At 51.0% G+C, this 23,333-nt stretch overlaps 1 protein-coding gene across 3 annotated transcripts in view; it reads left to right on the top strand.

Moving 5' to 3' along the window:
* Positions 1-23,333, top strand: part of BRF1 (BRF1, RNA polymerase III transcription initiation factor subunit) — a 101,475-nt gene that overhangs the window by 1,031 nt on the left and 77,111 nt on the right. The window contains exon 1 of one of the 3 annotated variants that reach the window (XM_025392070.1): positions 17,707-18,559. The exons of 1 other annotated variant lie outside the window; for it this stretch is intronic. In XM_025392070.1, coding sequence (XP_025247855.1) covers positions 18,376-18,559 — 184 coding nt within the window. In that variant the 5' untranslated portion in view covers positions 17,707-18,375. Of the gene's footprint in view, positions 1-17,706; positions 18,560-23,333 lie in introns of those variants that run through there. One more of the 3 variants, XM_025392071.1, reaches the window with a different exon arrangement.

Below are 23,333 nucleotides of genomic sequence, written 5' to 3'. Positions count from 1 at the left end.
AAAAAAAAAAAAAAAAAAAAAAAAGTATGTATTTACATGTTAGTGATTATACATGTAAAACACCTATTTTCAGGTGTAGAAAAATATTGACAGGGTACAAATTAATCCAAAGTATTAAGAAAGTATCTCTGTGTGGTGGGGATTCCATTGATTTGGTTTCTCCTTTTTCCTTACCTTTATCTCCTATTTTCTCCACGATGAACATGCGTTAACTGTGGAGGGAAAATCAAACCACAGCAGGGTGAGCTGCCACCGGCTGGAGAGTCGGGCGCCATCTGACTGGGGCTGCACCCCGTCCTAAAAAAACCAAATGAACAAAGGGAACCCTCACCCCATGCAACAAACTACCGAGGATGATCTTTGTAAGAATACTGAATGTTTCACTAGGGTAACATTCTTTTCTTTTCTTTTCTTTTCTTTTCTTTTCTTTTCTTTTGAGACAGAGTCTTGCTCTGCCTGTCGCCCAGGCTGGAGTGCAGTGGCATGATCTCAGCTCACTGCAAGCTCTGCTTCCTGGGTTCACACCATTCTCCTGCCTCAGCCTCCTGAGTAGCTGGGACTATAGGCATCTGCCACCACACCTGGCTAATTTTTTGTATCTTTAATAGAGATGGGGTTTCACCACGTTAGCCAGGATGGTCTCGATCTCCTGACCTCGTGATCCACCCACCTCGGCCTCCCAAAGTGCTGGGATTACAGGCGTGAGCCACCATGCCCAGCTCACCAGGGTAACATTCTTAATATCAAAGGAAATCATACAAGTCCATAAGACCATTAAAAAATTCCCAGTGGAAAATGGTTAGAGAAGCTACAAAAGATTCACAAAAGAACAAGTGAGACAGTTGTCACTACTATCAGGAATTGTAAATTATAAAAAGATGCACATGGCTGGGCGCAGTGGCTCACATCTGTAATCCCAGCACTTTAGTAGGCCGAGATGGGCAGATCACCGGAGGTCAGGAGTTCAAGACTAACCTGACCAATATGGTGAAACCCCGTCTCTACTAAAAATACAAAAATTAGCCGGGTGTGGTGGCAGGCACCTATAGTCCCAGCTACTTGGGAGGCTGAGACAGGAGAATTGCTTGAACCTGGGAGGCGGAGGTTGCAGTGAGCCAAGATCGTGCCACTGCACTCCAGCCTGGGCAACAGAGTGAGACTTTGTCTAAAAAAAAAAAGAGAAAGAAAAAAAAGAAAAGATGTACATAACACCTTCTCTTTGATACAGGCTAATCTAGACCTAATACAGACCTAAGGTTGTGAGGACATCTTCAGTGTCCTGCACGCTGCTCCCCTCCTGGGTTAGGTACAGGCAGCGCAGCTCCTTCACCCGGCACCTGGAGCAGGACCTAGAGCAGCCCTAGAGAGTGGCTTGGCAGCATCTTGGAAGATTTGCCTGGGCTCATGGGTATCCCATGGCATCCTGCAGGTGACACTGGAAATGTCAACAGGGACGCAGGTCCAGGTGTGTGAGATATTTCAAACAGCAACACTTACAGAAAGGAATGTCCGGTCCTGGGAAAATGACAAAACTTGCCCTGGCACATCCACCCCATGGGACATGAAATAACCAGCTAAACGGAAGACTGCCTCAGTTTTAGCAGCATGGGGAAAGTCTCATGATATGTGATTGTGTGACAAATCAGGATGTAAAGTTGAGCACAGCCTGACCTGGATTCTGGAGTAAAACTCTCCCCTCTTGACTGTGGTTATCCTGAGCCCCAAGAATAAGAGGGACCTTGATGCATAAATTTTAATACTTCTGTCTTTCCCGCAATAGAATATTATCACAGTAAGCCAGGACATAACTTAAACATTAGAAAAGAAAGGAAAACACCCACGCCCTAATACAGAAATCAGCCAAGGACATTCACAGACATCAGAACAGCAATTACCGCAACACGTGTCAGCCAAGACCCAACCTCAGGGCTCTTCGTGCGGGATGGATTTCTGGTTTTGTTAGGTTTTGTTTTTCTTTTTTTTCTTTTGTTTTCTTGACAGGGTCTTGCTCTGTCAAACAGGCTGGAGTCCAGTGGTGCCATCATGGCTCGCTGCAGCTCGGATCTCCTGGACTCAAACTATCCTCCTGCCTCAGCCTCGCGAAGTGCTGGGATTACAAGTGTGAGCCACTGCGCTGGGCCCCTAAGGGTTTGTTTGTTTGTTTGTTTGTTTGTTGAGACAGAGTCTCCCTCTGTAGTGCAGTGGTGCTATCTCGACTCACTGCAAGCTCTGCCTTCCGGACTCACGCCATTCTCCTGCCTCAGCCTCCTGAGTAGCTGGGACTACAGGCGCCCGCCACCACGCCTGGCTAATTTTTTGTGTTTTTAGTAGAGACAGGGTTTCACCATGTTAGCCAGGATGGTCTTGATCTCCTGACCTCATGATCCGCCTGCCTCGGCCTCCCTAAGTGCTGGGATTGCAGGTGTGAGCTACCACGCCTGGCGGGTTTTAAAACATTATTTATTTATTTAGAGACAGAGTTGTGGCCGGGCGCGGTGGCTCACACCTGTAATCGCAACACTTTGGGAGGCTGAGGCAGGCGGATCATGAGGTCAGGAGTTACAGACCAGCCTGACCACCATGGTGAAACCCCGTCTCTACTAAAAATACAAAAATTAGCCAGGCATGGTGGCGTGCACCTGTAATCCCAGCTACTCAGAAGGCTGAGGCGGAAGAATCACTTGAACCCGGGAGGTGGAGGCTGCAGTGAGCTGAGACTGCACCACTGTACTCCAGCCTGGACGACAGAGCAAGACTCCATCTCAAAAAAAAAAAAAGAAAGGACAGAATGTGCCTCTGTCGCCCAGGCTGGAGTGCAATGGTGCCATCTCAGCTCGCTGCAACTTCCATCTCCTGGGCTCAGGCAATCCTCCCTCTTCAGCCTCCCGAGTAGCTGGGACCACGGGCATGTACCACCACACCTGGCTAATTTTTGTATTTTTGTTACAGACGCTATTTTGCCCTATTTGCCAGGCTGGTCTCAAACTCCTGGGCTCAATCAGTCCTCTCACCTCGGCCGCACAAAGTGCTGGGATTATAGGTGTGAGCCACTGTGCCCAGCCTAATTGTTTTTTTTAGAGACAGAGTCTCACGCTGGGGCTCAGGCTGGAGTGCAGTGGTGTGATCATAACTCACTGCAGCCTCAGTCGCCTGGGCTCAAATGATTCTCCTGCCTCAGCCTCCCAAGTAGCTGAACTATAGGCACGCACCACCACGCACAGCTAATTTTTACATTTTTTGTAGAGACAGGGATTTCACTTTGTTGCCCAGGCTTGTCTCAAACTCCTGGGCTCAAGCTATCCTCCTGCCTCTGCCTCCCAATGTGCTGGGATGACAGGCGTGAGCCACCGTCCCGGCCTGGCCCTTGACTTCTGTGGTGGAAGGTGGACTGGAGCCTCACCAAGTCTCACTCAAGTTGCGGGGAACAGACAGGAACGGGGACTTGCCTTCTGAGCAGTCTGTCTACCAGACACATGTCCTCCAGCGTACCCCGCAGTGCTAGGGTGGACTGCTCTTATCCCTGTTATGCAGATGAGGAAATAGAAACCTAGAGAGACTGAAGCACTTGCCCAAGGCCAGGCAGCAGGTGAGAAGGTGAGAAGGCCACAGAAGCTTGCACACCCTGCCCTGCCCGGTTCCCCTGCTAACTACTGCGTGGGGTACAGTGCTGTTAAGAGTACCCAGGAGTTATTTTAATCAAATGTGATAAAAGATGACAGACACAGAGACAACTGCCTTTGAAAGAGGAGTTTATTACTCACAGTTCCCAGGAGGAGGGGCACATGGGGAAGCACCCAGGGCCAGTCAGGACAGAGAGGGGGTGAAGGGAAAGGCTGGGCAAGGCCTTTATTGCCATTTTCCAGGCAAGGCAGAGTAGGCAAGCTGAGCAGAATTAGAACTGGGTAATTTCAGTGGGCTCTGGGCTGGGGGGTGGTATCTAGCTATCTGGTACCTGGCCCTGGGGTGATTTAGGGCAGGGGGCTAGTGTTCTAGAATGCAGGAGCCTGATGAAAGGAAGCAGGTGGGACTCATGATGGTCGCTCTGCATATCAAAGGCATGCTCAGCCTGCACGGTGGCCCAAGCCTGTGATCTCAGTACTTTGGGAGGCTGGGGCCAAAGGATCTCTTGAGCCCAGGTGTTTGAAATGACAGTGAGCTATGATCACACCACTGCACTCCAGCCTGGGTGACAAGAGTGAGATCCTGTCTAAAACAAAAAAAAAGTGAATAAGGCATACTTAGAGGAGGCAAGTGGTCTGCTGTCTCTAGGAATTAGCTAACCCTGGGAGGGGCAGTCCCTCCCTAGGTCCACGAGACCCCAAGATGTCAAAGCACCACAAATGAGAGAAAGTAAAAAACACGACGAGGCTGGGCATGGTGGCTCACGCCTGTAATCCCGGCACTTTGGGAAGCCAAGGCAGATGGATCATTTGAGGTCAGGAGTTCAAGACGAGGCTGGTCAACATGATGGAACCCTGACTCTACTAAAAATACAAAAATTAGGCCGGGCGCGGTGGCTCACGCCTGTAATCCCAGCACTTTGGAAGGCTGAGGCGGGCAGATCACAAGGTCAGTAGATCAAGACCATCCTGGCTAACACGGTGAAACCCCATCTCTACTAAAAATACAAAAAATTAGCTGGGCGTGGTGGCGGTGCCTGTAGTCCCAGCTACTCGGGAGGCTGAGGCAGGAGAATGGCGTGAACCCAGGAGGCGGAGCTTGCAGTGAGCCGAGATCGCGCCACTGCGCTCCAGCCTGGGCAACAGAGCAAGACTCCGTCTTAAAAAAAAAAAAAATACAAAAATTAGCTGGGCGCAGTGGCAGGCGCCTGTAATCCTAGCTACTTGGGAGGCTGAGGCAGGAGAATCGCTTGAACCCAGGAGGTGGAGATTGCGGTACGCCGAGATGGCGCCACTGCACTCCAGCCTGGGGGACAGAGCAAGACTGAGTGTCAAAAACAAAACGAAACAAAACAAAACAAAACAAAAAAACCCCAAAACACAAAAGACACCACGAATGAAGAAAGCCTCCAGGAGGGGGAAGTTTGCAGGTGCCTAGGCGTGTCCTTCAAAACTCGAACCCCGCTGGTCAGGTCATTTTTCTCAGGCCCTGAGAAAAGGAAATCCTTCCTGGTCTAAGTTTTAAGAGCGTGTTCAATTCAGATTAAAGCAATTCTCTCATTTCAGTGCAACACCTATGTTACTTTCCAGCTCTCTGGGGCCCCCTTTGCAGGAATGTTCCTGCCCTGCACCCCCAGCCTGGGCCCTGCTCTGCTGCTGTGTGCTGGAGTCAGGTCTAGGGGAAGCCCACAGCCTCTCCCTGTTTACAGCCAGAGCAGAGACCACTGCACGTTTGCAGCGTCCTCTTTGGCGAGGTGCAGGTGAGGGTCCTGCCTCACAGGGCTGAATGAGGAATACAGAGGACCCTGAGCACCAGGAGCCTGTGCTGGGTGCCCAGTGTGGGTGCTCTGAGGTCACTGGTGCCCCTCGGCCGCCCTTGCTTGACTCTTTGAGCTTGTCAGTCACTCCTAAATGTTTCCAAGCTTCCCGGGGCGCTTGCGGCAGGGGGCACCTAACCAGTCCCCAGGGCAGTTCCCCGCATTCTCCCTCTAAGCTGGCTCCATTCTTTATGCCTTCACGTCACGTAGGGAGCCTTACTCCCTGCCTCAGTTGGTTCACACTGCAACGGCAAACCACCACAGTCCAAGTGGCTTATGAACCATAATTCATTTCTCAGCATGGTGCTGGCAGATGCCCTGTCTGGCGAGGGCCACTTCCTGGTTCATGGACGGCGCCCTCTTCCTGCATCCTCACATGGGGGAAGCAGCAGACAAGCTCCCTCCAGTCACGTTTTTTCTTTTTTCTTGTTTCTTTTTTCTTTGAGACAGGTTCTCAATCTGTCGCCCAGGCTGGAGTGGAGGGGTGTGATCTCAACTCACTGCAGCCTCAACCTTCTGGGCTCAAACAATCCTCCTGCCTCAGCTTCCCAAGTAGCTAGGACTACAGACACATGCCACCACAACCGGCTAAGTTTTCATAGTTTTTGTAGAGTCAGGGTTTCGCCATGTTGCTTAGGCTGGTCTCAAACTCCTGGACTCAAGCAATCCTCCCTCCTCGGCCTCCCAAAGTGCTGAGATCACAGATGTGAGCCACTGTGCCCAGCCAGCCACTTTTCTGAGGACATGAATCCCACTCATGAGGGAATCAGCCCTCATGACCTCATCTCCCAAAGGCCCCACCTCTCTAAAACCATCACCTTGGGGCAAGGACTTCAACATATGGACTTTGGGGGAACACATATGCTATGATTTGGCTCTGGGTACCCACCCAGATCTCATCTTGAATTCTCACATGTTATGGAGGGACCTGGTGGGAGGTAATTGAATCATGGGGGCAGGTCTTTCCCAAGCTGTTCTTGTGACTGAGAATAAGTCTCATGGGATCTGATGGTTTTACAAGGAGGAGTTTCCCTGCAGAAGCTCTCTCTCTCTTCCTGCTGCCATCCTCTTAAGACATGACTTGGTCCTCCTTGCCTTCCTCCATGATTGTGAGGCCTCTGCAGTCTCACAGAGGCTCTGTGGAACCATAGGTCCAATAAACCTCTTTTGTTTGTTAATTGCCCAGTCTTGCGTATGTCTTTATCAGCAGTGCGAAAATGGACTACTACAATGCACGTTCAGACCATAGCACCCCTGCTCTAGCAGCAGCCCATCTGAGCAAAGGCTTAGTTCTGGCAGCACCCACCTTGGGCCATTGCCCAATAGAGCCACCCCCTTTTTATTTTATTTTATTTTATCTTATTTGGAGACAGAGTTTCGCTCTCATTGCCCAGGCTGAAGTGCAATGACGCCATCTCGTCTCACTGTAACCTCTACCTCCCAGGTTCAAGCGATTCTCCTGCCTCAGCCTCCTGAGTAGCTGGGACTACAGGCAACTGCCACCACACCCAGCTAATTTTTGTATTTTTAGTAGAGACAGGGTTTCACCATGTTGGCCAGGGTGGTCTTGATCTCTTGACCTCGTGATCTGCCCTCCTCCGCCTCCCAGAGGGCTGGGATTACAGTTGTGAGCCACCGAGCCTGGCCAGAGCCACACCTTTTAAACCTCTTACCGTCGTGGGTGTTGTCTTCCCCACCCTGTGCTCCTCTGGCCAATGAAAGTCCAGTCCTGTACCGCCTGACTTGGCCCTGTGGCCTGGGAGGCATGCCGCCCCCTGCACCTGCAGGCACCTCACAGGCTTTGGTGAGGGAGTGCAGGAAAGAACTCCTCTAGTCTGTCAGGTGAGAGCAAGGATCCAGTGGCCATACAGACTCATATTGGATTCTGGCTTTGTCACCTACTGGCTATGAAATTTGGGGCTCATAGCCCCTCACATCCTCAGGGGTTCCCTCCATAAAATGGAGACTACAGTGTCTGCAAGCTAGTGTTGCCATGAGGATGAAATGTCGTCATGGACAGAGAGCATTTTGCATAGAAATCAATAATAGATATTTGAAAAATCCCCGACTATTTAGAAACAAAACAATACACTTCCTAATAACCGTTGGATCCGAGAGGAAGTTACGAGTGGAGAGAATCTTGAGCTGAATGAAAATGAAAACACAGCATATTGAAATGTGCAGGATTCAGCTAAAGTAGTAATTACAGGGAGAATTATGGCAATAAAATGCCTATTTATAAAAGAAAGATCTTAAATCAATGATCTCATCTTTCACCTTAAAAAACTAGAAAAAGGCCAGGTGCGGTGGCTCATGCCTGTAATCCTAGCACTTTGGGAGGCTGAGGCGGGAAGATCACGAGGTCAGAAGATCGAGACCATCCTGGCTAACACGGTGAAACCCCATCTCTACTAAAAATACAAAATATTGGGCCGGGCGCGGTGGCTCAAGCCTGTAATCCCAGCACTTTGGGAGGCCGAGACGGGCGGATCACGAGGTCAGGAGATCGAGACCATCCTGGCTAACATGGTGAAACCCCGTCTCTACTAAAAATACAAAAAACTAGCCGGGCGTGGTGGCGGGCGCCTGTAGTCCCAGCTACTCGGAGGCTGAGGCAGGAGAATGGCGTGAACCTGGGAGGCGGAGCTTGCAGTGAGCCGAGATCGCGCCACTGCACTCCAGCCTGGGTGACACAGCGCGAGACTCCGTCTCAAAAAAAATAAGAAAAGAAAAAAATACAAAATATTAGCCAGGCATGGCCGAGCGTGGTGGCTCACACCTGTAATCCCAGCACTTTGGGAGGCTGAGACGGGAGATTGAGACCATCCTGGCTAGCACAGTGAAACCCTGTCTCAACTAAAAATACAAAAAATTAGCTGGGCGTGGTAGCGGGTGCCTGTAGTCCCAGCTACTAGGGAGGCTGAGGCAGGAGAATGGCATGAACCCGGGAGGCAGAGCTTGCAGTGAGCCAAGATCGCACCACTGCACTCCAGCCTGGTTGACAGAGCAAGACTCCACCTCAAAAAATTATACAAATAAAATTAAAAAACAAACAAACAAAAAAACTAGAAAAAGGGGCCGGTGCGTTGGCTCATGCCTATAATCTCAACACTTTGGGAGGCCAAGACAGGTGGATCACTTGAGGTCAGGAGTTTGGGACCAGCCTGGCCAACATGGTGAAACCCTGTCTCTACTAAAAATACAAAAATTAGCTGGGCGTGGTGGTGCATGCCTATAATCCAGGCTATTTGGGAGGCTGAGGCAACAGAATCACTTGAACCTGGGAGGCAGAAGTTGCAGTGAACTAAGATGGCACCACTGAACTCCGGCCTGGGTGATAGAGCGAGACTCTGTCTCAAAAAAAAAAAAAAAAAAAAAAACAACCTAGAAAAAGGGCCAGGAGCGGTGACTCATGCCTATAATTCCAGCACTTTGGGAGGCCAAGGTGGGTGGCTCACTTGAGCCCAGGAGTTCCAGACCAGCCTGGGCAATGAGGCAAAAACCCATCTCTACAGAAAAAATTATCTGGGTGTGATGGCACATGCCTGTAGTTCCAGCTACTCGGGAGGCTGAGGTGGGAGGATCACCTGAGCCCAGGAGGTAGAGTCTGCAGTGAGGCTTGATTATGCTACTGCACTCCAGCTTGTGTGACAGAAGGAGACACTATCTCAATTTTTAAAAAACGAAGAAACTAGAAAAAGGGAACAAATTGAACCAAATTAAGCAGAAAGAAGGATCTAACAAAAATGAGAGCAGAAATTAACGAAATAGGGCCATGCACAGTGGCTCACGCCTGTAATCCCAGCACTTTGGGAGGTTTGAGACCTGAGTTTGAGACCAACCTGGGCAACATGGCAAAATTAGCCAGGCGTGGTGGTGTGCACCTGTAATCCCAGCTACCTAGAATGCTGAGGTAGAATGATTGCTTGAGCCCAAGAAGGAGAGGTTGCTGTGAGCTGAGATTGTGCCACTGCACTCCAGGCAAGACTCTATCAGGAAGGAAAGACAGAAAGAATGAAAGGAAGGAAGGAAGAAGGAAGAAAGGAAGGGAGGGAGGAAGGGAGGGAGGGAGGGTGGGAAAGAAGGGAGACAATAGAGAAAAATCAATACACCAAATTGAAAATCTCTTTGAGAAGGTCAGTAAAACTGATAAGACTCTAAAATGATGAAAAAAAGAGAAAGACAAAAATAATCAAAATCAGGCACATGGATGTGAAAGGGCATGAGGACCCTTTTTGAGGTGTTAGATCCTTTTATTCTATTTATTTATGGAGACAGCATCTCCCTCTGTCACGCAAGCTGGAGTGTAATGGCACATTCATAGCTCACTGCAGCCTCAAACTCCCTGGCTCAAGCAATCCTCCCACCTCAGCCTCCCAAGTAGCTGGGACTACAGGCATGCACCATCATGCCTAGCTAATTTTTAAAATTTTTTTATAGAGACACGATCTCACTATGTTACCCAGGGTGGTCTCAAACTCCTGGGCTCAGGTGATCCTCCCACTTTAGCCTCCCAGAATTTGGGCATTATAGGCATTAACTGTTTATCATCTTACTTGCATGGGTGTGTACACTTATCAAATAACACTTGGGTCAAAAAATAAAAGGGAAATTATGAAATCTAAAAAAATAAACATAGGCCGGGTGCAGTGGCTCACACCTGTAATTCCAGCACTTTGGGAGGTTGAAGTGGGCAGATCACCTGAGGTCGGGAGTTCGAGACTGAGCTGATCAACATGGAGAAACCTCGTCTCTACTAAAAATACAAAATTAGCCAGGTGTGGTGGTACATACCTGTAATCCCACCTACTCGGGAGGTTGAGGCAGGAGAATCACTTGAACCCAGGAGGCAGAGGTTGCGGTGAGCCAAGATGGCACCATTGCACTCCAGCCTGGACAACAAGAGTGAAACTCAGTCTCAAAGAAAAAAAAAAAGTATTGCCCGAGTGTAGTGGCTCATGCCTGTAATCCCAACACTTTGGGAAACTAAGGCAGGAGGATTGCATGGGCCCAGGAGTTCAAGGCCAACCCGAGCAACATAGTGAGATCCTGTCTCTACAAAGAAATTTAAAAATTAGCTAAGGGGGATGGTGTATGCCTGTAACTCCAGCTGCTCTGGAGGCTGAGGCAGGAGCATCACTTGAGCTCAGGAGAGTAAAGCTACAGTGAGTCATGATTGTGCCACTGCACTCCAGCCTTGGCGACAGAGTGAGACCCTGTCTGAACCAAAAAAGAAGGAAAAAAAAAAAAACAAAAAACTGGCCAGGCACAGCGGCTCAGGCCTCTAATTCCAGCACTTGGGGAGGCCAAGGCGGGTGGATCACCTGAGGTCAGGAGTTCGAGACCAGCCTGGCCAACATGACAAAACCCCATCTCTACTAAAAATACAAAAAATTAGCCAGGCTTGGTGGCAGGAGCCTGTAATCCCAGCTGCTCGGGAGGCTGAGGCAGGAGAATCGCTTGGACCAGGGAGGCAGAGGTTGCAGCGAGCTGAGATGGCGCCATTGCACTCCACTTCAGCCTGGGTGACAGAGCAAGACTCTGTCTCCAAAAAAAGAAAAAGAAAAAGAAATGTTGTGTGCATCTGTAATCCCAGCTACTCGGGAAGCTGAGATAGGAGAATTGCTTGAACCTGGGAGGCAGAGGTTGCAGTGAGCTGAGATCATGCCACTGCACTCCAGCCTGGGTGACAGAGTGAGACTCTGTCTCAAAAAAAAAAAAAAAAGAGAAAAATAAATGTTCCTTGGGTAACAAGAATATTCCCCAGAACCTCTACAGCTTTTAGTCACAATGATCATTTATTCTAAAATTACCAGGTATGCCAGGAAACAGGATCATATAAACCAAGAATAAACAACAGACATAAATCCATAGGTTGCCAAGTATTGAAATTACTAGTACAGGCCGGGCATGGTGGCTCACGCCTGTATTCCCAGAACTTTGGGAGGCCAAGGTGGGAGGATCACAAGGTCAGGAGATCGAGACCATCCTGGCTAACACAGTGAAACCCCCATCTCTACTAAAAATACAAAAAAATTAGCTGGTGTGGTGGCGCGCCTGTAGTCCCAGCTACTCAGCAGGCTGAGGCAGGAGAATCACTTGAACCTGGGAGGCAGAGGTTACAGTGAGCCGAGATCTCACCACTGCACTCCAGCCTGAGCAACAGAGTGAGACTCTGTCTCAGAAATAATAATAATAATGAATTAGTAGTACGTACCTTAAAATGTGATCAATATGTTCAAGAAAAATTAAGATGGAGAATTTAATCAGAAAATTGGAATCTGTAGAAAAAGAATCATATAAAAATTCCAGAACTGGGCTGGGCGTGGTGGCTCACGCCTGTCATCCTAGCACTTTGGGAGGCCAAGACAGGAGGATCACGAGGTCAGGAGATCGAGATCATCCTGGCTAACATGGTGAAACCCCGTCTCTACTAAAAACAAAAACAAAATTAGCTGGGCATGGTGGCGGGTGCCTGTAATCCCAGCACTTTGGGAGGCCGAGGCGGGTGGATCACGAGGTCAGGAGATCGAGACCATCCTGGCTGACACAGTGAAACCTCATCTCTACTAAAAATAAAAATTAAAAAAAAAAAAAAAATTAGCCAGGTGTGGTGGCGGGCGCCTGTAATCCCAGCTAGTTGGGAGGCTGAGGCAGGAGAATGGTGTGAACCCAGGAGGCGGAGCTTGCAGTAAGCCGAGATTGCGCCACTGCACTCCAGCCTTGGCCTCCCAAAGTGCTGGAATTACAGGTGTGAGCCACCACATCTGGTGGTGGTGCCGCACACTTTTTTTGTTTTTGTTTTTGAGATGGAGTCTCACTCTGTCACCCAGGCTGGAGTGCAGGGGCGTGATCTCAGCTCACTACAACCTCCGCCTCCCGGGTTCAAGCCATTCTCCTGCCTCAGCCTCCCGAGTAGCTGTAATTACAGGTCCGTACCACCATGCCCGGCTAATTTTTGTATTTTTAGAGAGACGGGGTTTCACCATGTTGGCCAGGCTGGTCTGAAACTCTTGACTCCGTGATCCGCCCACCACAGCCTCCCAAAGTGCTGGGATTACAGGCATGAGCAACTGCGACTGGCCTAATTTTTGTATTTTTAGTAGGGATGGAGTTTCACCATGTTGGTCAGGCTAGTCTGGAACTCCTGACTTCGTGATGTGCCCACCTCAGCCTCCCAAAGTGCTGGGTTTACCGGCACTGAGCTGGCCATGAGCAACCACGCCTGGCCTAATTTCTTTTTTTTTTTTTTTGAGACATAGTCTCACCCTGTTGCCCAGGCAGGAGTGCAGTGGCACAATCTCGGCTCAAGCTCCTCCTCCCGGGTTCACGCCATTCTCCTGCCTCAGCCTCCCAAGTAGCTGGGATTACAGGCACCTGCCACCACGTTCAGCAGCTGGATGGGGAGAAGGCCAGAGGAGGGGCCTACACTGCCCACACCCAACACAGAATTTAGTTTGGTGCTGTTTTTCTTCAGCACCTTCAAGACATCATTCCATCATCTTCTCACTTCCATCATCTCTGCTGAAAAAGTCCACCTGATATGGCTTGGATCTGTTTCCTCAACCAAATCTCATGTGGAACTGTAATCTCCAGTGTGGGAGGTGGGGCTGGTGGGAGGGGATTGGATCACAAGAGTGGGTCCTTCATGAATAGCTCAACACCATCCCCTTGGTGCTGTCCTGACAGACTTCTTGTGAGTCTGGTTCTTTAAAAGTGTGTGGCAAGGCCGGGTGCGGTGGCTCATGCCTGTAATCCCCGCACTTTGGGAGGCCGAGGCAGGTGGATCACGAGGTCAGGAGTTCCAGACCAGCCTGGCCAACATGGCGAAACCCCATCTCTACTAAAAATACAAAATTAGCCAGGCGTGGTGGTGCATGCCTGTAATCCCAGCTACTCGGGAAGCTAAGGCAGGAGAATTGCTTGAACCTGGGAGGTGGAGGTTGCAGTGAGCCGAGATCGCGCCATTGCACTCCAGTCTGGGCAACAGATGAAGGCTCTATCTCAAAAACAACAACAAAAAAGCCCGGACGTGGTGGCTCGTGTTTGTAATCCCAGCACTTTGGGAGGCCAAGGCAGGTGGATCACCTGAGGTCAGGAGTTCGAGACCAGTCTGATCAACATAATGAAACCCTGTCTCTACTAAAAATACAAAAAATTTTCTGGGCATGGGGGCAGGCACCTGTAATCCCAGCTACTTGGGAGGCTGAGGCAGGAGAATCGCTTGAACCTGGGAGGAGAAGATTGCAGTGAGCCAAGATCGCGCCACTGCACTCCAGCCCGGAAAACAATGCGAGACTCCGTCTCAAAAACAAAACAAAACTAAAACATTCTCTTGCACTGGAGCAGGCAGTGTATGCTCCCCAGACCCTTCTCCATCTCCAGGACCATCTCCTTCTGGCTGCGTGCGGCATGCTGGTGCTGGCTTCCCCTCTCAGAAGTCTGCAGAGCTCCTAGTGCTGGCGATCGCAAGTCCAACCAACAACCACCACCAACCACGTGTGTTTCTCTGGGTGGGTAAGGTGTGTGGCTGGTGATGCTTCTCAGTGCGTTCCCAAACCCTCTCTCCAGGAGTGCAGCTTTCTACGCCCCTGAGTGTGGCAGGAAGCAGTGACTTGCCTCTTACAAAGACAGTGTGGTGGCCAAGAGGGGAGGTGAGTCACAGAAGGCCTTGCAGGCCAGGTGTGTGGCTCAAAGCACATGGTAGAAGGTTAGGTATGAGGTCATTTATGTATAGTTTTCAAACATGCAAAACAATAGTGTACATTGTATATGGATAGTATAAAATCTGTTTGGCACTGATGACCATCCAAAGCTGGGTAATGGTTACCTTTGGGCAGGAAGGGAGGAGAACTGATTCTGACAGGCTCAGGGGCTGTGTTCCAGCAATGCCAGAGAACCTCCAAGATAAAACAAAACAAACAACACCCCAAACTAAAAGAACAGAGCCAAGTCGGGGGCAGATCTCAAATCAGTGAGGAAAAAAGATAGACTCCTCAGTAAGGTTGGGATTTCCGTGTATACGAGGAAATGGGTAAATTGAATCCAGACCTCACACTGTTTCTAAAACCAAATTCCAAGTAGTATTCAGAGCTAACAGTAAAAACAAAACCACAAGACTACTGGAATCAAATAGAAAAGAATATTCTAAAATTCCAGCAAATATCTGTCATGGGGATGAGTGATGCTGGCATCTGAACCCACTCCTCAGGGTGACGCCTTCTTGCCCTCCCAAAGTGGCCAGTGCCAACCCCATCACCCCCACTGCTTGGATAGGTCATGGGAGCATGCAAAACCACCTTGGAGACTCAAGCCAGAAGAATTTCTCTGCTCCAAAAGGCCTAAACTAGTGGCTTTTCTTTTTTTCTTTTTTTTTGAGATGGAGTTTTGCTCTTGTTGCCCGAGCTGGAGTGCAATGGCACGATCTCAGCTCACCAAAACCTCTGCCTCCCAGATTCAAGTGATACTCTTGCCTCAGCCTCCCGAGCAGCCGGGATTACAGGCATGCGCCACCACGCCTGGCTAATTTTTGTATTTTTAGTAGAGATGAGGGTTCTTCATGTTGGTCAGGCTGGTCTCGAACTCTCAACCTCAAGTGATCCACCCACCTCGGCCTCCCAAAGTGCTGGGATTACAGGCATGAGCCATGTGCCCGGCCGGTTTTCTTTATATATATATATATATATATATTTTAGTAAGTTTTTTTTTCTTTTTTTATTTTTGAGACAGAGTCTCACTCTGTCGCTCAGGCTGGAGTGCAGTGGTGCGATCTCAGCTCACTGCAATCCCCACCTCCTGGGTTCAAGCAATTCTCCTGCCTCAGCCTCCCGAGTAGCTGGGACTACAGGGGCCTGCCACCATACCTGGCTAATTTTTGTATGTATTTTAGTAAGATTTTTCAAGCATACCTAAAAGTAGAGAGAAAAAGACCCAAGGATCTCAGCCACACCAAAGTGTATCATTTTCACATATTTGCTGTTTGGTTCTGTTCTTTTTTTTTTTTTTTTGAGACGGACTCTTGCTGTCTTGCCTAGGCTGGAGTGCGGTGGCACGATCTCAGCTCACTGCAACCTCTGCCTCCCAAGTTCAAGCATTCTCCTGCCTCAGCCTCCATAGTAGCTGGGATTACAGGCATACACCACTACACTCGGCTGGTAATTGTGTTTTTTTGTTTTTTGTTTAAGATGCAGGCTCACTCTGTCGCCCAGGCTGGGTGCAGTGGTGCAATCTTGGCTCACTGCAACCTCTGCCTCCTGGGTTCAAGCGATTCTCCTACCGTAGCCATCCAAGTAGCTGGGATTGCAGGCATGTGCCACTACACCCAGCTAATTTTTGTATTTTCAGTAGAGACAGGGTTTCACCATGTTGGCCAGGCTGGTCTCGAACTCCCGACCTCGTGATTCACCCGCTTCAGCCTCCCAAAGTGCTGGGATTACAGGCATGAGCCACGGCGCCCCGCCAATTTTTGTACTTTTAGTAGAGACAGGGTTTTGCCGTGTTGGCCAGGCTGGTCTCGAACTCCTGACTTCAAATTATCCGCCTGCCTCGGCCTCCCAAAGTGCTCTGATTACAGGCAGGAGCCACCTCGCCTGGCCTAATTTTTGTAAAGAGGGAGTTTCACCATGTTGGCCAGGCTAGTCTCGAAGTCCTGACCTCAGGTGGTCTGCCTGCCTTGACCTCCTAAAGTGCTGGGATTACAGGTGTGAGTCACCGCGCCCAGCTGACTTTTTTTTTTTTTTTAAGAGACAAGGTCTCCCTCTGTGGCCCAGGCTGGAGTGCACCACTCACTAGCAGCTTCCTCCTCGGGGCTCAAGCAAGCCTCCCTCCTCGGCCTCCCACAGTGTTGGGATTGCAGGCACGCACAGGCGTGCCAAACCCTGTTGGCATTTTGATTGGGATTACATCATTTTACACACCGACTTGTAAATAATTTATGTATTTACAACTTTGCTTCCACGTAGGAATGGGGTAGTTTATTTTTTAAATTTAGTTTGAACTCCTTTTAGGTCCTACAGTCAAGGTTTAGATTAGAGTTTTAAAAAATGGGATTTTGGCTGGGTGCGGTGGCTTACGCCTGTAATCCCAGCACTTTGGGTGGCCGAATCACTTTATGTCAGGAGTTCGAGACCTGCCTGGGTAGCATAGCAAAATCCCATTTCTACTAAAAATACAAAAATTAGCCGGGCGTGGTGGCAGGTGCCTGTAATCCCAGCTACTCCCCCAGGAGGCTGAGAGAGGAGAATCGCTTGAACCTGGGAGGCAGAGGTTGCAGTTGGCCGATATCTCGCCACTGCACTCCAGCCTGGGCGACAGAGTGAAGACTCCGTCTCAAAAAAAAAAAAAAAAAAAAAAAAAAGGGTGGGAAGTAGGGGGTGGGATCTTGCGCATTTCCCTTTTTCTTTTTTTTTTTCTGAGACGGAGTTTCACTCTTGTCCCGTCACCCAGACTGGAGTGCAATGACGCGATCTCGGCTCACTGCAACCTCCACCTCTCAGGTTCAAGCGATTCTCCTGTCTCAGTCTCCCGAGTAGCCGGGATTACAGGCGCCCACCACTAAGCACGGCTAATCTTTTTGCATTTTTAGTGGAGACGGGGTTTCGCTATGTTGGCCAGGCTGGTCTCGAACTCCTCACCTCACCTGATCCGCCCGCCTTAGGCCTCCCAAAGTGCTGGCATTACAGGCGTGAGCCACCGCGCCAGGTCGCGCATTTCTTTTTAGACTTATTCCTGGGTATGTCACGGGCCCTATGGCGATTATGAACCGCATCTGCAGATATTTGAGGGCGTGCGCAGCCAGGGTTCCCACTCTGGGCAGGGGGCACAGCGAGGTGACTCACGGGAAACCACAGGTGGCCACGAACGACTGCTAGAAAGTGGGAATTTTAGGAAACAGAAAACGGGGAATAGCGGGGCGCACGGGGAAGCTCCAGAACCAGGGCGAGCGGAGGGGCGGCCGCCGCAAATGCGGAGGGCGGGGCAGGGTGGCCCGGGGCGGGTGTCTCCGCCTGCGCGGCCAGGCCCCCCAGCGCAGCTGTCCTGGCCCCGCCCACCACTCCCAGAGCGCCGGGTTGGGTCCTAGATCGCCCTCAGGAGCCAAGGCCCCGCCCACCACGCTCGGCCCCTTGCCTCAGGCCCGGCTCACAGTTCGGGTCGAGACCCAGGCTCCGCCCCCTTCCCCGCCCACAGCTCCAGTTCCCTTCGCAGGCCGAGTCTTGAGGCCCCGCCCGCCACCCTCAGCCCCGACCCCGGTTCCGAGTCCTCAGGCCTTGCTCGCCGCTTGAGACCGCGCTCACTATGCGAGGAGGACCCTCCCCTGCCCCGCGTCCAGCTTTAGTCCCCGACTGTGTTCATCGCCAAGGGCCCGCCCACTGCCTTAGGTCCAGTCGCCAGCCTCGGGTCCCGTCCCTGGCCGCACTCACTGCGAGGCCCCGCCCACAGCTCTAATCCCCGGCGTTGCCCGCCACTGAGGCCCCGCCCCCAGCTCCTGTCCCGGGCGGTGCTCACCGCCGTGGCCCCGCCCCGAAGCGCCAGTCCTCGGCTGCCCTCACCGAGAGGCCCCGCCTCCGGCTCCGTTCCGCCGAAGCCCCGCCCCCGCGGGCCGCCCCTCCTACGCCGGCGCGCCGCACGGGAGGCCAGCTCGCTCACTGTGGGAAGACCAGGGCCGCGCCGGGCCGGGAGGTCGCGGCTCCAGTCCTCGCGTCCCCGCTGTGGTCCCGGTGCCTGTCCCAGTCCCGCGGGCGCGGCCGTTACGGGCGGCGCGGCCCCGGCGCGCGCGGCGAATCTGCGGCTGCCAATCGGCGGGCGCGGGGCCTCGCGAGAGCGGCGAGGCCTGGGCGACTGGGCCTGGGCGGGCGGCTGGGCCTGGGCGGGCGGCGCGGGCTGCTCCAGAGGCTCGGGCGGCTTGGGAGGCTCCGGGCCCTGCCCACGCGTTCGCCGGCATGACGGGCCGCGTGTGCCGCGGTTGCGGCGGCACGGACATCGAGCTGGACGCGGCGCGCGGGGACGCGGTGTGCACCGCCTGCGGCTCAGTGCTGGAGGACAACATCATCGTGTCCGAGGTGCAGTTCGTGGAGAGCAGTGGCGGCGGCTCCTCGGCCGTGGGCCAGTTCGTGTCCCTGGACGGTGAGTCCCGCGGGCTGGCGCTGCGCGGACTTCCCGATGCGGCTTAGGCGGGCTGGAGGCGGTGGCGGCGCGGCCCGGACCCGCGCCTCGGTACCGCCCGCTCTGTCGGGGCGCACGGTTCTGCGCCGTCTTGGCGCGAGTGTGGATCCCCTTGGTGCGAATGTAGATCCCCTTGGCGCGAGTATGGACCCCCGTGGCGCGAGTATGGACCCCCGTGGCGCGTGTGGACTTCCTCGACACACGCGTGGGCCAGGGCAGCCAGCACAGGGAGGATTGAGGACAGCCTGGGGAGCCCAGAAGGCCCCTCAAGCTGTCCCTCACTGTCAGTCTCTGTGCCTGCAGTTTTGTTTTCAGCAATGTCTGGTACTTAGCATCCGATTGCTGCTGCCCTTGGCTTTGGCCGTTCCCGGGCGGATGCCCTAGGGCCACTCAGGCTGCTGCAGGCCTGGGAGGGGACGTGTCAGGGATGAGCAGTATTGTGAGCTGGGGATGGACCCCAGTCTGTGGAAGGAGCTGGACTGTGGCTAATTTCAGGTGGTTGTGAATAGAGCTGCTGAAACGATTCATGTGCAACTCTCTGTGTGAACATACGTTTTCATTTCTCTGGGGAAGTTAGCTATATGTTTAACTCTATGGGAAACTGTCATGAACTGTTTTGTGATGTGGCTGTGCCGTTATGCATTCTCGCCAGTTGCTCCATATCTTCATCAGCACTTGGTGTTGTCGAGGTTTTTATTTTGGTTGTTCTAGCAGGTGTGTGGCATCTCATCAGAGTGGTGCTCTGTATTTCCCTACTGGCTGGTGATGTTCTACCTCATTAGGATGCTTATTTGCCATGCCCGAATCCTCTTTATTGAAACGTGTGCTCAAGTCTTATTTTTCATCTATCTTGAGACAGGATCTCACTCTGTGGCCTAGGCTGGTGTACAATGGCCCAGTCATGGCTCACTGCAGCCTTGAACTCCTAGGCTCAGGCAGTTCTCCTGCCTCAACCTCCTAAGTAGCTGAGACTACAGGTGCATGCCACCACGACGTGTAATTTTTTTAAATTTTATTTTTAGTAGAAACAAGGTTTCTGTGTTGCCCAAGCTGGTCTCAAACTCCTGGGCTCAAGTGATACTCCAGCCTTGGCCTCCCAAACTGCTGGGATTACAGGCGTGAGCCACCACACCCTGACTCTCATTTTTTGTTTGGGTTATTTTCTTATTGTTGAGTTTTGAGAGTTCTTTGTGGATTGTAGTTACAAGCCCTTTGTTGTATATGTGATTTTTCAAAGCAGAAGTTTTCACTTTTTTGTTTGTTTGAGACAATCTCACTCTGTGGCCCAGGCTGGAGTGCAGTGGCACAATCTCGGCTCACTGCAACCTCTGCCTCCCAGGTTCAAATGATTCTCGTGCCTCAGCCTCCCAAGTACCTGGGATTACAGGCGTGCGCCACCTCACTTGGCTAATTTTTGTATTTGTAGTAGAGACAGGGTTTCACCATGTTCGTCAGGCTGGTCTTGAACGCCTGACCTCAAGTGATCTGCCTGCCTTGGCCTCCCAAAGTGCTGGGATTACAGGCATGAGCCACTATGCCTGGCCTAAATGTGGTCCATCTTGACCTAAGTTTTGTATAAGGTGTGCTTCGTAGGTTGAGGCTCGTTGTTTATGTGGAGGTCCCGTTGTTTCAACACCGTTTTTTGAAAGACTGCCCTTTGTCCACTGAAGGCCTTTGCTCCCTCAGCTGTGCTCACTGGGCCCCGTCCGTGCAGGTCTGCCTCTGGGCCTTGTGTCCTGCCCTGTTGATCAGGTGCTGTTTCCTTTGTCAGCATCACAATTTTTTACTGTACCTTTTATATTGTCCTGAAATCAGATATTGTGAGTCCCCCAACCTTTGTTCTTCCTTTTCAAAGTTGTAGCTATTAATTTCCCTTTCCCTTTTTAATTTTAGAGTAAGTTTGTGAGTATCTGTAGGTCACATATTATTATCTGAAATGCTTGGGACCAGAAGTGTTTTGGATACTGGATTTTTCTGATTTTGGAATATCTGCATTATAATTACTGGTTGAGCATCCCTTATCCAAAAATCTGAAATCTGAGATGCTCCAGTGAGCATTTCCTTTGAGCATTGTGTTGATGCTCAAAAAGTTTCATGTTTTGGAGCATTTATAATCTCAGATTTTTGGATTTGGGATGTTCAACCTGTACAAAAGTCCTGGTGGGGTTTTCATTGGAATCGCATTAAACCTTTCGATAAATTTAGGGAGATCTGACGGTTTTTCTTTCTTTTTTTCTTTTTGTTTTTTGTTTTTTTGTTTTTTTTTGAGACGGAGTCTCGCTCTATCGCCCGGGCTGGAGTGCAGTGGCCGGATCTCAGCTCACTGCAAGCTCCGCCTCCCGAGTTTACGCCATTCTCCCGCCTCAGCCTCCCGAGTAGCTGGGACTACAGGCGCCCGCCAACTCACCCGGCTAGTTTTTTGTATTTTTTAGTAGAGACGGGGTTTCACCATGTTAGCCAGGATAGTCTCGATCTCCTGACCTCGTGATCCACCCGCCTCGGCCTCCCAAAGTGCTGGGATTACAGGCTTGAGCCACCGCGCCCGGCTTCTTTCTTTTTGAGACGGAGTTTCACTCTGTCACCCAGGCTGGAGTGCAGTGGTACGATCTCAGCTCACTGCACCCTCCGCCTCCCGAGTTCAAGTGATTCTGCTGCCTCAGCCTTCTGAGTAGCTGGGACTACAGGCGCGTGCCATCACGCCCAGCTAATTTTTGTATATTTTTTAGTAGAGACGGGTTTTCACCATATTGGCCAGGCTGGTCTCGAACTCCTGACCTCGTGATCCCCCCACTTCGGCCTCCCAAAGTGCTAGGATTACAGGTGGGAGCCACTGCGCCTGGCCAACAGTTTTTCTATGTTGAATCTTGTAGTCCGTGAACACAGTATATGTCTACATTCATTTAGGTTTTCTTTGATATAGTCTATCAGTATTGGGTAGTTTTCAGCGTACAGCTTCTGGGCTTTTTTTTTGAGATGGAGTCTCGCTCTGTCACCCAGGCTGAAGTGCAGTGGTGTGACCTCAGCTCACAGCAACCTCCACCTCTTGGTTTCAAGTGATTCCCGTGCCTCAGCCTCCCGAGTAGCTGGGATTACAGGTGCACACCACCACGACTGGCTAATTTTTGTATTTTTAGTAGAGACAGTGTTTCACCATGTTGGCCAGGTTGGTCTTGAACTCCTGACCTCAAGTGATCCGCCCACTTCAGCCTCTCAAAGTGCTGAGATTACAGGCATGAGCTGCCATGCCCGGCCCTCTGGACGTTTTTTAGATGTGTACCTAAGATCTATTAGGTGTTATTGTAAGTGGTATTTTTTAAAATTTAGTTTTCAACTCTTCATTGCTTGTTTATAGAAATATGGTTGATTTATGTGTGTTATCCTGTTTCCTATGGCTTTGCTAAACTTACTTGTTCTAAGACTTTTCTTTTTTTTCTTTTTTTTCTTTTTGAGACGGTGACTTGCTCTTGTTGCCCAGGCTGGCGTGCAATGGCGCGATCTCGGCTCACTGCAACCTCCGCCTCCCGGGTTCAAGCAATTCTCCTGCCTGAGCCTCCCAAGTAACTGGGATTACAGGTGCCCACCACCACACCTAGCTAAGTTTTTGTATTTTTAGTAGAGATGGGGTTTTGCCATGTTGGCCAGGCGATCCACCCACCTCGGCCTCCCAAAGTGCTGGGATTACAGGTGTGAGCCACCACACCTGGCCCCTAAGAGTTTTTAATACACTCCTTGAGTTTTTTTTGTTGTTTTGTTTTGTTGTTTTGTTTTGTTTTTTTGTTTTTTTGAGATGGAGTGTCGCTCTGTTGCCCAGGCTGGAGTGCAGTGGTGCAGTCTGGGCGCACTGCAGTCTCCCTGTCCTGGGTTCAAGCGATTCTCCTTCCTCAGCCTCCTGAGCAGCTGGGATTACAGGAGCCCACCTCCATACCTGGCTGGCTTTTGTATTTGTAATAGAGACGGGGTTTCACCATGTTGGCCAGGCTGGTCTCAAATTCCTGATCTCAGGTGGTCCACCTGCCTTGGCCTCCCAAAGTGCTGGGATTACAGATGTAAGCCACTGCGCCTGGCCTTTTTTTTTTTTTTTTCTTTTTTTTTGAGACAAAGTCTCACTGTTGCCCAGACTGGAGTGCAGTGGTGTGATCACAGGTCACTGCAGCCTGGAACTTCTGGGTTCAAGAGATCCTTTCATCTCAGACTCCAGAGTAGCTAGGACTACAGGCGTGCACTATCATGCCCAACTAATTTAAAACATTTTTTTTGGTGAGGGAGACAGGGTCTAGGGTCTTGCTCTGTCACCCTGGCTGGAGTGCCGTAGTCATGGCTCACTACAGTCGTAACCCCCTGGGCTCCAGTGACCCTCCCAGCTCAGCCTCCTGAGTTGCTGGGACTACAGGCACGTACCACTATACCCAGCTAAGTTTTGTATTTTTCTTGTAGAGATGGGGTTTTGCCATGTTGACCATGCCGATCTGGAACTCCTGGGCTCAAGTGATTCTCCTGCCTTGGCCTCTCAAAGTTCTAGGATGACAGGCGTGAGCCAGCGCCAATTTTTTTTTTTTTCTTTTTTTTGTAGAGATGTGGTCTTGCTTTGCTGCTCAGGCTGGTCTCAAACTTTTGGCCTCAAGGCATCTTCCCACCTTGGCCTCCCAAAGTGCTGGGATTAGTGGCGTGAACCGCTTTGCTCAGCCCTGGATGTTCTGTTGAGGGTTCCTGCTGATGCTTGCATGGGATATTGGCC

The sequence above is a fragment of the Theropithecus gelada genome, chromosome 7b (genome assembly GCF_003255815.1).
Source record: "Theropithecus gelada isolate Dixy chromosome 7b, Tgel_1.0, whole genome shotgun sequence".
Classification (NCBI taxonomy): domain Eukaryota; kingdom Metazoa; phylum Chordata; class Mammalia; order Primates; family Cercopithecidae; genus Theropithecus; species Theropithecus gelada.
Note: the sequence above shows the minus strand (reverse complement) of the source record. Positions and strands in the feature narration are given on the sequence as shown.